Source organism: Ranitomeya variabilis, chromosome 1 (genome assembly GCF_051348905.1).
Source record: "Ranitomeya variabilis isolate aRanVar5 chromosome 1, aRanVar5.hap1, whole genome shotgun sequence".
Classification (NCBI taxonomy): domain Eukaryota; kingdom Metazoa; phylum Chordata; class Amphibia; order Anura; family Dendrobatidae; genus Ranitomeya; species Ranitomeya variabilis.
The window spans coordinates 680,571,879-680,586,776 of NC_135232.1; the positions used below are offsets into that span (position 1 = coordinate 680,571,879).

At 42.4% G+C, this 14,898-nt stretch overlaps 1 protein-coding gene across 2 annotated transcripts in view; it reads left to right on the forward strand.

Moving 5' to 3' along the window:
• The window catches only part of LRRC9 (leucine rich repeat containing 9), a 327,268-nt gene that overhangs the window by 144,986 nt on the left and 167,384 nt on the right, over positions 1–14,898 (forward strand). For both annotated transcript variants that reach the window (XM_077265244.1, XM_077265252.1), the window contains exons 26-28: positions 9,472–9,605; positions 9,723–9,859; positions 14,497–14,714. In XM_077265244.1, the coding sequence (XP_077121359.1) occupies positions 9,472–9,605; positions 9,723–9,859; positions 14,497–14,714 (489 nt within the window). The remainder of the gene's footprint in view (positions 1–9,471; positions 9,606–9,722; positions 9,860–14,496; positions 14,715–14,898) is intronic.

Sequence of the window (14,898 nt, forward strand, 5' to 3'; positions counted from 1 at the left end):
TACATTTTTATTATTTTTATTTAATAAATAATCAAATTGTGATTTCACACAAAAAAATATAACAATAAATATAGTAGACAGATGACAATGCAAAAATATTTTATTAAAAATATAATTAAAATCACAATATGTCCTATCAAAAAATATATGCAGACAGATATAATAATTTAAAAAATGTACATATAAAAATATATGAAAAATAGATGTGTCCAGCAGGGGACAGGGAGCAACAGACCGCGTGGCAATGGGCTTAGAATTGTACTGGCTATTATCACAATACCACCAGCATAGAAATTAAATTAATCAATAAAATAAATAATGGCAAACAAAATAAGGGTGCAAATTAATAAATGTAATGAATATATAAATTCATACAAATGTGATTGAAAATCAATAAAAAGAAATCAATCTAAAAATGGTGGTAAAAAAAAGTAAAGGAGTATATAATAACGAAAGACAAGTGCAACAATGTGCAACAGATGTGTTATATAAATGCCAGTATAAACTGATACATATGCAGCCAAATAAAAACAAAATGGCTGTGATCAAGTGATCAAAAGACCCACCAACGCTGGGGTATAAAATAATGAAAGGTAAATCACATAATGCCACAATGCTCACCAGTGAGAAGCTCCACCGTCCCCTGCTCACACCACTCCAACGCACGTTTCGCTACGAATGGACATTAGACCAGTGGAAATCTGTGCTTTGGTCTGATGAGTCCAAATTAGAGATCTTTGGTTCCAACCACCGTGTCTTTGTGCGACGCAGAAAAGGTGAACGGATGGGCTCTACATGCCTGGTTCCCACCATGAAGCATGGAGGAGGAGGTGTGATGGTGTGGGGGTGCTTTGCTGGTGGCACTGTTGGGGATTTATTCAAAATTGAAGGCATACTGAACCAGCATGGCTACCACAGCATCTTGCAGCGGCATGCTATTCCATCCGGTTTGCGTTTAGTTGGACCATCATTTATTTTTCAACAGGACAATGACCCCAAACACACCTCCAGGCTGTGTAAGGGCTATTTGACCAAGAAGGAGAGTGATGGGGTGCTACGCCAGATGACCTGGCCTCCACAGTCACCAGACCTGAACCCAATCGAGATGGTTTGGGGTGAGCTGGACCAAAGAGTGAAGGCAAAAGGGCCAACAAGTGTTAAGCATCTCTGGGAACTCCTTCAAGATTGTTGGAAGACCATTCCCGGTGACTACTTCTTGAAGCTCATCAAGAGAATGCCAAGAGTGTGCAAAGCAGTCATCAAAGCAAAAGGTGGCTACTTTGAAGAACCTAGAATATAAGACATAATTTCAGTTGTTTCACACTTTTTTGTTACGTAGATAATTCCACATGTGTTAATTCATAGTTTTGATGCCTCCAGCGTGAATGTACAATTTTCATAGTCATGAAAATACAGAAAAATCTTTAAATGAGAAGGTGTGTCCAAACTATTGGTCTGTACTGTATGTATGTGTGTATATATATATATATATATATATATATATATATATATATATATATATATATATATATATATATATATATATATATATATACACTACCGTTCAAAAGGTTAGGGTCACTTAGAAATTTCCTTATTTTTGAAAGAAAAGCACAGTTTTTACCAATGAAGCTAACAATACATGATTCAGAAATACACTCTATACATTGTTAATGTGGTAATTGACTATTTTAGCTGCAAACGTCTGGTTTGTAATGCAATATCTTCATAGTTGTATAGAGGCCCATTTCCAACAACCATCGCTCCAGTGTTCTTATGGTACTTTGTGTTTGCTATCTGTGTAAGAAGGCTAATGGATGGTTAGAATACCCTTGAAAACCCTTGTGCAAGTATGTTAGCACAGCTGAAAACAGTTTGGCTGATTAGAGAACCTTTAAACCTGACCTTCCTTTGAACTAGTTGAGAATCTGGAGCATTACATTTGTTGGTTCCATTAAACTCTCAAAATGGCCAGAAAAAAAGAACTTTCATGTTAAACTCGACAGTCTATTTTTGTTCTTAGGAATTAAGGTTATTCCATGCGAGAAATTGCCAAGAAACTGAAGATTTCCTACAACGGTGTGTACTACTCTCTTCAGAGGAGAGCACAAACAGGCTCTAACCAGAGTAGCAAGAGAAGTGGGAGGCCCTGCTGCACAACTGAGCAAGAAGACAAGTACATTAGAGTCTGTAGTTTGAGAAATCGACACCTCACAGGTCCTCAACTGGCAGCTTCATTAAATAGTACACGCAAAACGCCAGTGTCAACGTCTACAGTGAAGAGGCGACTACGGGATGCTGGCCTTCAGGGCAGAGTGGCAAAGGAAAAGCCATATCTGACACTGGCTAATAAAAGGAAAAGATTAATATGGGCAAAAGAACACAGACATTGGACAGAGGAAGATTGGAAAAAAGTGTTATGGACAGACAAATCCAAGTTTGAGATGTTTGGATCACACAGAAGAACATTTGTGAGACGCAGAACAACTGAAAAGATGCTGGAAGAGTGCCTGATGCCATCTGTCAAGCATGGTGGAGGTAATGTGATGGTCTTGGGTTGCTTTAGTGCTGGTAAAGTGGGAGATTTGTACACGGTAGAAGGGATTTTGAATAAGGAAGGCTATCACTCCATTGTGCAACGCCATGCCATACCCTGTGGACAGCGCTTGATTGGAGCCAATTTCATCCTACAACAGGACAATGACCCAAAGCACACCTCCAAATTATGCAGGAACTATTAGGGAAGAAGCAGGCAGCTGGTATTCTATCTGTAATGGAGTGGCCAGCGTAGTCACCAGATCTCAACCCCATTGAGCTGTTGTGGGAGCAGCTTGACCGTAGGGTGCGCAATAAGTGCCCATCAAGCCAAACCAACTTGTGGGAGGGGCTTCTGGAAGCATGGGGTGAAATTTCTGCAGATTACCTCAGCAAATTAACTGCTAGAATGGCAAAGGTCTGCAATGCTGTAAGTGCTGCAAAGGGAGCATTCTTTGATGAAAGCAAAGTTTGAAGGAGAAAATTATTATTTCAAATAAAAATCTTTTTTTCGAACCATGTCAATGTCTGGACTAGATTTTCAATTCATTTGGCAACTCATTTGATTAATAAAAGTATGAGTTTTCATGGAAAACACAAAATTGTCTGGGTGACCCTAAACTTTTGAATGGTAGTATATATACACACATACGCACAGTTGTGTGAAAGTGTTTTCCCCATTCCTGATTTCCTATTTTTTTTGCATGTTTGTCACACTGAAATGTTTCAGATCACCAAATAAATATAAATATTAGACAAAGATAATAAGTAAACACATATGCAGTTTTTAAATATAGGTCTTTATTATTATTATTAAGGGAAAAAGGAACCCAAACCTACAGGGACCTGTGTGAAAAAGTGATTTTCCCCCTAAACCTAATAACTGGTTGGGTCACCCTTAACAGCAACAACTGCAGTCAAGTGTTTGCATTAATTGGCAAAGAGTCTTACAACGCTCTGGAGGAATTTTGGCCCACTTATCTCTGCAGAATTGTTGTAATTCATCCACAATGGAGTGTTTTTGAGCATGGACAGCCTTTTTAAGGTCATGCCATACCATCTCAAATCGGATTCAGGTCAGGACTTGTTGGTATGTTTTGGATCATTGTCCTGCTGCATAACCCAAGTGTCCTTCAGCTTGAGGTCACGAACAAAGGGCCAGACATTTTCCTTCAGGATTTTTTCCTATACATTAGAATTCATGGTTCCATTTACCACAGCAAGTCTTCTATGTCCTGAAGGAACAAAACAGCCAAAGACCATCACACTACCACCACCATAGTTTACTGTTGGTTGGTTGGATGTTCCTTTGTAAAATAGTGTGTCATTTCCACGTCCGATGTAATGGGACATACGCCTTCCAAAAAGTTCAACTTTTGCCTCGTCAGTCCACAGAGTATTCTTCCAATAGTCTCGGTTGTTGTTACTGCCGGCTTGTTATGAGCGCTGTCCGGTGGTTGGCGCTCATAGCAGGTGAGTAATTCTGCTACATACAGGCGATCTGATCATCGCCTGTATGTAGCAGTGCCGATTGGGTTATGGCAACTTCTAGTCTCCCATGGAGACTATTGAAACATGCCAAAACTAAAAAAATAAATGTTTTTAAAAATATATAAAAAAAATAAAAGTTCAAATCACCCCCTTAAGCCCCATTCAAAATAAAACAATATAAAAAAAATCAAACATACACATATTTGGTATCGCCGCGTTCAAAATGGCCCGATCTATCAATAAAAAAAGGATTAACCCAATTGCTAAATGGCGTAGCGAGAAAAAAGTAAAAATGCCAGAATTACTGTTTTCTGGTCACTGCAACATTGAATTAAAATGCAATAACGGGCGATGAAAAAATCGTATCTGCACCAAAATGGTATCAAAACGTCAGCTCGACAATCAAAAAATAAGCCCTCACCCAACCCGAGATCATGAAAAATGGAGACGCTACGCAATATATATATATATATAATTTTTTTATTTTTTTTTAACAAAGTTTGGAATTTTTTTCACCACTAAGATTTAAAAGAACCTAGGCATGTTTAGTGTCTATGAACTCGTAATTACCTGGAGAATCATATTCGCAGGGCAGTTTTAGCATTTGGTGAACATAGTAAAAAAAGCAAAACGAAAAACAACTGTAGGATTGCGCTTTTTTTGCAGTTTCACTACACTTTGAATATTTTTCCCGTTTTCCAGTACACGATATGGTAAAAGCAATGGTGTTGTTCAAAAGTACAACCCGTCGTGCAAAAAACAAGCCCTCCCATGACCATATGGAAGGAAAAATAAAAAGTTATGGCCCTGGGAAGGAGGGAAGCGAAAAATGAAAATGCAAAACTAAAAATGCCTCTGGTCGTTAAGGGGTTAAACATAGCCTGCAGAGTTTGCACTGAATGTGTGTGCTGGTGTCAGACCTTATTTTCCTGGAGTCACCGCACTCTTTTGTTGTTATTCTTCAGTCCCTGTATAAATGAGGTTTATTATTTTGAGATGAAGGATATTACCATGATTAAAAAAAAACACCCACTTAAACACCCACAAATATATATCCTATTTTTTTTTTTTTTTTGTTTACGGTCACCTAACCACAGTCTGGATTAATAATAACACATTCACAGGAATAGTGTGCAGAAGATAAGCTGGGAGCATATAGTTATACTATATAATTTTTCTTTCAAGTGAAACTGACATTATTATTCTTAGCAAACTCCTAACGAATATCTCACCAAAGAAGAAAATGGATAACTTTTACTATTAACCTCTCTTAATTTTTATTGGAAAAAATAAATAACATTAAGAATATATCAAGAATCAAAATAGCATATGGTTAAAAGGACGACCAAAAGATGTCCCAGTAATGTGCAAGAAACATGATAAAGCATAAGTCTATAAATATTCAGGGTAAGTATTCATTTGTGAAAGTGATCTACCATTTTAATCATACTTATATATGGTCCATTCAATAAGTATATATATGCAAAGAAACACCTTCATCCTTACATGCGGGCCAACTAGTGTATCAAATGTCATATGGTCACCCCAATGTAATAATGAGAAACCAGCTATTTATAATCCACCAAGTAATTTATTACAAACACAGCCATCTTTGAATTTCTCAAAATACTGTATCAGACCAGCTTAATATCCAAGAAGTATTGCTTCTCCTTGCGGAGATGAGAGTGCCCACATTGTATTAAAGTGCATAGAAAATGCAGAGGTCAAGAACTGGCTAACAGGGTCAGGTTATATTTAAATTTACTCTTAAGGATGACCCTGGAATCAATCTTACCGTAAGCACTCTAGTGGAGATTGACATGCTAAGCATGCCGAGATTAGGAGACTTAAAGCCGCAATTCTCCTCTGGGAAATATCCTAATTATGCAAATTGTCTCTTCAGAGAGTAAGAGAACTAGAACTCTAGTGCCACCTATTGGAAGTAGCAATCCTACAAGTCAATGTCGACCCTTTAACGAGCCTTCAGAGAGGAAGTTCTCTTCTTCTCTGAAAAGACAATTTCCATAGACCAGCCTAAATAATGGCACCCAGTCACCCCAATGTCAGATGGAATACCTTAGCCCCTCGTATTCATAGTGGTTTTCATAAAGGACTTACCCATAACTGTTTGTATTGTACTGAACCTGACAGAATCCCTGACGCGCCTTTCGCGGTAGATTTTTCAAAATGTGTTGTATATCATGCTTGATTAGGTGGCACAGCCATGTGCGCATGCGTGCTGCAGCATACCCCAGAAGAACATCTTTCAGTTCCGGCATTCATTGCGAACGCACGTCACGGAGAAATCTCCGAGTGATGTCAGAGAGAGAATGCAAATGCTGACTACAATTAATTGATAAATATTGATAACCTGGGAAATGAAAGGAGCGTTCCCTGGATCGGAAGTCTGTAAGGCGGTCAGCCGGGTGTTCATAGACATCATAACGGACCTGATCCGGATCTGATTTTCACGCAAAAAGAGCAATTCTTTTTGTGTTGGGGCTGAGGAACCAGCGGGGTCCATGGCCTGATTACACTGTGACGTCTAAGGAGGGACGTGCTACGAGAGTGGACCCTCTGGGTCGCAGCACTGAAGCTCCCACGAGCGAGCGGACCAGGGAGAGCCGACCCATATACAGGGATCGTTAGCGACAGCTGGCACCAAGAGGGGCAGCTCAAGAGGGAACAGAAGCACCACAAGCCGGACCAAGGAGAGAAGATAGACTGGAACCGACCGGAGCTAGGGAGACGGGACCACCAAGATGGAATACTCGAATGGAAGCACAGGCTTAGGTAACAGGGTGAAACAGAGAGGTAGAACAGGGCAGGTAGTCAGGACAGGACAGGTAGTCAGGGCTGGACAGGTAGACAGGAAAAGGGCCAGAACAGCGTACAGTAAGCACACGGTAATCAGGCGCCACCAATATGGAAGAACCGCCTGATATACCCTGTGCCGACACCTGATTGGAGTACTAACGCCTCTGGGAAGGTGTAGAGAGGGTTAAAAGGGCAGAGGAGCGCGCTCCCGCGACCTAAGGCACATGCATGGAACTTAAACAGACCGAAAGGAGGAAGGAGAGAGGAAACCATGCTGGATCCCTCTGGCAGCAGGATGACAGGACGGGGAATCAGCGCGACGCCTGGAGCGGGGAGCAGGGAAGAGGACCCAAGAGCGGAGGTAGTGGCGGCAGCGGACGCCGGCATGACAGCGGCCGCTGGCATGACAGTCATTAAATGGTTCAGGATATACAATCCCAGGATTTACTGCCACAAAACACACATGTAAATAATCTCACAGCAGTAATTCAGGGCCAACAATGATCATTATTGAGCTGACATAAAAACATACATGAGACAAAAACATGTTAAAATGGATAAACATAATTGTCACAATCCATTTTTTGGATTTGTGGGAAATCTGGTTCCATGGAGTTAAACCTTTTTTTCCTTTTGGCCTATCGGGGGTTAATGTCAGTTTTTCCCTGCTGGTGTAATTGCATTGCTGCTGGGTCAGCTGATGTGGGCGGTGACCACTCCCACCATCCTTTAAAAGGTCACCTGATGCATCAGCTGGCTGTTGGTGTTAGAGCAAGTTGGAGTAAGGAGCTCTCTGGGTGCAGTGGTGCCTCTGCTGAGTAAGCTGATCTGGTGCCTTTCTTCTGCTGTGCGGTGCTTTGCAGCAGAGAAAGCTAAGTGTGAAATTTTTGTTACCTTGTCCTTTTGGTGTCTGTCACTTCCCCCTGTGTTTATTATCTGCAGTTGTGCGGCTAGTGTCCGTCACCGGCCAGTGCACTAGCCAGGGCAGAGTTAAGTGACCGTTATGGACGAGGTATCCTGACAGTGGCGGGGTAAAGGACCCGCATAGTGCGTTAGGGGAGTGCAGGGTCAGGCTCAGGTTTTAGCTCAGGTGGTGACCATCCCCCATTCCCTACAGGTAGGGCCTTCCTCTCACTTATACCATCCCCGTTGTATGTGTATTGTGCCTTTAGCTGACCAACAATCCGTTGGGTCGAGTCACACTGTGATAGTCACCACGTAACAATAATACAGACAAAAATCATAGAATAGATGAAGATTACAAAAAAAGATAATATATTCGTATGACACTTACAAAAATGAGGCAAAACTAAATTTTTCATTTAATCCCATAGAGGACGTAGTACCCAGGGTCACAATGCACCTACATTCCATTTGTGCCAGAGATCGTTTCAGTTTACCTCCTCTGATGCCGCAGTGTACACGATCAATGCTTATAACTTGAAAATATTTCAGATCACAGCCATGAAAGGTTGAAAAATGTTTTGGTAAAGTTTTTAATGTAGTTAGATTTTCCACTTTTTTTTAGTAATGTCACGGACATGTTCGCGCAAACATGTATGTAATTGTCTCGAAGTCAGTCTGATATAAATCTTGGATCAAGGACATGTGGCAACATGTGATTACATAGTACACATCAGGTCTAAATTCTGCATCGGGGCCCATCGGACTCTAGTTACGCCACTGAACTGTGGTATTTAAGGAGTTGATATAGGGAGAGCTGAAGCTTCCCCACATTATTCCTGCTGATCAATGGGCCTGCCTCAACTAACAAGGGGTTATCTTCACGAGCAGTTGGGTTACCTTTTGGTGCTGAATCCAATGTTTTTCCAGAGACTCCAGTACAAAACCCTAACCATGACATACAAAGCCATCCACAACCTGTCTCCTCCATACATCTGTGACCTTGTCTCCCGGTACTTTCCTGCACACAACCTCCGATCCTCACAAGATCTCCTCTACTCCCCTCTTATCTCCTCTTCCCACAATGGCATACAAGATTGCTCTCGCGTATCACCCCTACTCTGGAACTCTCTACCACAACACATCAGACTCTCGCTTACCATCAAACCTTCAAAAAGAACCTGAAGACCCACCCCTTCCGACAAGCCTACAACCTGCAGTAACCACCGTTCGAACAAACCGCTGCACGACCAGCTCTATTCTCACCTACTGTATCCTCACCCATCCCTTGTAGATTGTGAGCCTTCGCGGGCAGGGTCCTCTCTCCTCCTGTACCAGTTATGACTTGTATTGTTTAAGATTATTGTACTTGTTTTTATTATGTATACCCCTCCTCACATGTAAAGCGTCATGGAATAAATGGCGCTATAATAATAAATCATAATAATGTATTACCTCTGTTATCAGCAAGGAGGATTTATTATCATTTACCTATGTCTTTCAACTTGTAGATTGTGAGCCTTCGCGGGCAGGGTCCTCACTCCTCCTGTACCAGTTGTGACTTCTATTGATTTAGATTATTGTACTTGTTTTTTATTATGTATACCCCTCCTCACATGTAAAGCGCCATGGAATAAATGGCGCTATAACAATAAATAATAATAATAATGGTGTACCAGGGCTGTCCTGCATCAAACACTGATCGATCATATTTTCTTTCATTAGACATTGTATCTTAATTACAACCACATTGAGTCCATCCTGCCGAGACAGAAGTCTCAGAATCCCCTCACTAACCGGCAGATGCTTCACCAAAAAGTTAACTCTAGTGGATATGGGCAGCAAGGCAAGAATAGCAGGTAACTGGGGTTACAGGTGTACTATGGCAGGAAGCTGCCAAGTTTTTATAACATTTTTAGCAAAACACACTTCTCCTGTAGCCTCAACCTTGTCTTATTTTTTCTTTTGAATTACAGAGATCCATTATTTGGGGAGCCGCTGTCTCCAATAATGCAGAGTTTAGAGGTGCTACATTTGGGTTACAATGCCATCAGTAATTTGCAAGAGTTGCAGCTCAGCAGACTGAGGAATCTGAAATCACTGTTTTTGCAGGGTAAGATATACAAGAAATACCCTTTTTCCATATTTTAGGTTGATGGTTCATTAAAGGAGTTGTCCAGGCTTTGGGCTCAAGTCTGCATTTACTCTTCATGAATGTAGACTTGTGAATCCTCACAGCATACACACACTGCTCGCTGTTGGGATTCTCCGGTATCAGGAGCGGAGTGTCATGTGACCGTAAGTATGTGATTTGCATGCTTCCAGCCACATTCCAACTAAACATGCCCGGTCTCGCTCAATTCGCTTGTATTGAGTGAGGCTGTTCATGTCTAGTCAGCACATGACCGCATGTATTCAAATCTCATACTTGCGGTCACGCGCTTGCCCACTCCCAGCACCAGAGAATCCAGACAGTTCGTACTTTGAAGATTCATAAGTCTGCAGTCAAATAAGGTGACAGCAGACTTGAATTCAAAGGCCAAACATCCCCTTTAATGTAATCAATGGAAGGCTGAAATTGAGTCATACACCCTCATTTTATCATACACTTAAAGCTTACTTGACATTTCAAGTGACTGTTCAAAATCAGCTCTTATGTGTGTGTACATAAAGAATAACACCATTTTAGCCTTTATATACAGTATGTATGCTGTATTTTTCCTTCTACGTTCTCTTTAATTTTTAGCTGTCTTTGGCTAATGGATGTAGACTAGATGTTATGATGTCTCTCATGCACAGCACATGCAGACGTGAGGGGTTCCTGCCTCAGAAGCACCATGGAGGACATCAGACAGCAGTACTCAGCAGTGTAGCTGGGAACCAAGCACTTACTAGAAAATAGGAGCACCATCTGCATGTGCCTCCCTCTACCTCTATCACTGTGCTCCTCCCTCTTCCTCCCCCTCTCCTCTCCATAGACTTTCAACAGTCAGCAGTAACTTTAAGCAGGAACTTTATTTCCTTGACAAGATGCATTTTAACAGTTTTTCAGAGTTGATGAGTTTAAGAAGCAAGGGAAGAAGTGGCTCATAAATGGAGAAAGAAACAGATTTCTTTGAAAATATATATTACAAAATTTCTGATATCCATCTTTCTTTTTGTCTCATTAAGGGACACATAACCATGGGATAGTCTGCGGCCACTTGGAGGCTAACACTATTTTTGCATTTAAATAAAATTGTCTCCTCCTCAGCAGACTATACTTCACCTGCTGGAGTCAGGCTTTCTCAGGCTTCCTCAGTTTTTTCTAGTGTCAGTTGGAGGCAAGGTCTGTCTCAGTCCTGTCTTAGGTTAGGCGGTAACCATTTTACTTTTGTTTTTCAGATTGATTTCTCAGGGTAGCAGAGTGTAATTGTGGACTCTGTTTCACCCATGTAGCAACGTAGAGAACAGGCTGTAATTGTTCAGTTCGTACCCTCTAACATTGCTGTGGCCGGACCAATGTACCTTTCAAATGTCGGTAGTCAGGCACTGGGGTGTAGGTCCGTAAGTCAACTAGCTCTTGCCTGTCCGCCTTGCCACATAGCGCGTGTGTGCATGGAGCAGAAGTTAAAGCGAACTGGATCTTCAGGACACGTAAGCATAACCTTGTCATCAGCCCTTTCTACCCTTGGGGTCTTCTTTCTTCCTTTCCTCAATCACTCATAATGTCTTGAGTCTAGAGAGGACAGCGCAAATCCATTAGTGCATCCAGCATTTGTCACTTTATATGCTTGTGTAACTTGTAATAGTAAGTTTTCCACCAGGCAGGCTGTGGCCTATTGTGCCTCCTGTACCACTCCTGCTTACTTGTTGGTAGCCGCTCAGAAATATGGTAGGTCATGAAGGCGCTCCAGACAACCTCACATTACCTCCTCTTCCAGGTCACCTTCATAGGGAAGGCACCTGGGTTCCTTTTCCCCACTTTAAGGGACTCTCTCCCCTCAGTGCTAAGAATCAGGTTCTAGTTCGGAGTCCGTTCTAGATCAGTATCAGGTGGGAAAGTTTCGTATTGGCTGTTGACGCCTCTGTGGAAGTGACAGCTGCGCCGCCCTCTCCTGTTATCAAAACAGGTTTTTATAGTAGGGGTAAGAGTGTGGCTAGATCTTTTTCTAACCATGAGGAATTTACTGAGGTTTCCCAGAGAGAGTGTGGAAACACCCAGACAAACACTTTCAAAAGTGTAGTCGTATAGAGGTATTATATCCCTTCCCGGGCAGAGCTGGTGGCCTCTTGGTCCACTCCACCGGTGGTTGACATTCCGGTGTCTTTCTTATATAAGGTGATCACTCTACCTCTTGCAGAGGTTGTGGCACTTAAAGACCCCAAGGATAGATGCATAGAATCTGTGGCTATTGAAGTGGCAGGTTTTTCCCTTTGCCCTGACTTTTCTGCCACTTGGGTGTCCATGGCACAGCATGGGTTAAGCATTTGCGACAACGTTTTTTTGGCTGTTTCCCAGGATTTGGAATTGGCCGATATCGCAGATCAGATTGCGCAAGCAGGGAAGTATCTCAGCATCCTTAGTACTCTGCCCATACGGCAAGTAATTGCTGTGGCTCAAGGTATGGAGGGTGCAAAAAAAGACGTCTGGATGCGGCCTATTTTAGATTTTGAGCCCCTGAACAAAATGTGTGTGGCTTTGTCGCTTCAGGATGGATTCACTCTGGTCAGTGAGTGCATCTATGGAAGCCAGAGAATTTCTTCATTCCGTAGTTATTTGGGATGCTTATCTGCATGTGCCAATTTTTCCAGCCCATCAGTGATTTGTTTGCTTTGCGGTCAGTCAAGATCATTATCAGTTCAGGGTTCTCCCATTCGGACTGGCCACAGCGCCCAGGGTATTCACAAAGATCTTGGCCCCAGTTATGGTGCTGCTATTGTTTTCCCCTATCTGGACGATATTCTTGTCAAAGCGCCATCCTTTGCTCGCAATCTAGAGATCCTGCAGATAGTTCTACTGCCTCTGGAGCAATTAGGGTGGATTGTCAACAGCACCAAGTCTATTTTGGTTCCGACACAGCGGCTACAGTTTTTGGGAATGGTGTTTGACACTATTCAAGCATCAGCTTTCCTTAAAGAGAAGAGATTATCTCTTCAGTTATCCATCAGAACTTTGAAGCGTGAGAGCAGGAATTCCCATCGATTTTGCATGAAGGTCCTAGGAAAGACATTCAAGGCTGTGTCGTTTGCTCAATTTCAGTCAAGGCCTCTACAGAACACGCTTCTAGCCTTTTGGGATAGGTCATTACAATCCCTGGATCAGCCTATTCATCTCCCCCTTCACTGTCGTTAGTCTTTATGTGGAGGTTAATGTCACCCCTGTTGACTCGGTTGCTCTTTTCGCTCCCTTCAGTGGCAGGTGCTCACCACAGATGCCAGCCTTTCCGGGTGGGGCGCAATCTTCCATCGCTAGATGGTCCAAGCGGTCTAGAGCAGTCAGGGAAGACTTCTCCCAATCAACGTGCTGGAGTCTAGAGCTGTCCGCCTAGCTCTTTTACGTTGTCAGCACTTAGTCCAAAGGTTGTCGATCAGGATTCAGTCTGTGGCCTACATCAATCGCCAAGGGGGCACGCAAAGTTCATCTGCCATGGTGAAGTTGCAAAGATTTCAGAGTGGGCAGAGGACAAAGTTCCTCTAATTTCCGCAGATCATATTCCAAGGGTAGACAGCTGGGAGGCAGACTTTTTAAGTCACCAACAGCTACCAACAGATGAGTGGGCTCTTCACCCAGAGGTGTTCAGGCTGATTTGTCGGTGGTTTAGTACACAGGATGTCGATCTTTTGGCATCCATACTAAACCACAAGGTGCCGGAACCCTGAGGCAATCACAATTGACGCTTTGGCAATCTCTTGGTTCCAGTTTTCTCTGCTTTATCTCTTTCCACATCTACTGCTTCTACCCACACTTCTGACAGAAGATCAGAATAGAGGGTGTTCCAGTCATTCTCATTGCTCCAGACTGGCCTTGAAGGGCCTGGAATTCGGAGATTTTGAATCTCCTGACAGATGTCCCATGGACTCTTCCGGACCTTCTGTCCTAGGTTCCATTCTTCCATCTCAATTTACAGTCGCTGAATTTAACAGTGTGACCATTTAGGATTAGGGCACACTTTACTTGAGCGGTGGGATCTTCCTGGGCGATTCGTTATTTTTTAAGTTTTACAGGGTGCATGTTTTTGATTCGGCAGATGCAAGTCTTGATAGGCAGATACTGTGGGCGGCAGTAGCCCAGACTTCCACTTGCGTTATGGCAGAAGACTAGGTGTTAACAGTATCATATTAATTCTTTCCCTCCCAGGACAGCTTTAGGATGTCTCATGGTTTTGTGTTCCCCAATGAGAAGTAGATATTTGTTACTCCTTCGTAAAAGGCAATTCCTCTTAGTGTTCATTGAGGACACAGCTCCCTCCCTTGGTTGCCCGGATAGAGCATAGTTATGTTTTTTCTTATCTTAACTATTTTCTTGTCTCCTCCTACTGCTTTCACAAAACTGAGGAAGCTTGACTCCAGCAGTCAAGGTATAGTTTGCTGGGAAGAAGCCAATTTTATTTAAGTGCAATACTAGTGTCAGTCTTCAGGTGGCAGCACACTATCCCATTGTTTTGTCTCCCCCAGTGAAGACTATAAGGTGAGTACTTTTTTACACTTTGTATATTGACCGTCCTAACAGCAGTGATTACGAATGATTTGTGTCTTTTCCCTCTCTAGGAAATGAGATCAGCCAAGTGGAAGGACTTGAAGGATTGCAGCTTCTTCAAGAGCTTGTGCTAGACCATAATCGTATTAAAATGATCACGGAGACTTCCTTTGCCAAGCAGAGTTGTCTAGTCTCCCTCCGTATGGAAGAAAACCGGCTCCGAGATGTGAACAACCTACTTCCACTTGTTAAGCTAAAGAAACTGTTTATAGGATTCAATAAAATTCAGGTAGTTTTAGTTATAGCGTGAGAGCATACCCTGTGACCTGCACAGGTGTTCAGTTTTGCCTCTTACCATCAGGATGTGTCCTAAAGGCCGAATACTACTAATGGAGAGAAAAAAAGTGTTGTCATTTGATCCTGGATATCATTCTGAGTCTTGTAAGATAGATGTGAGCAGAGTGGCTGGCACT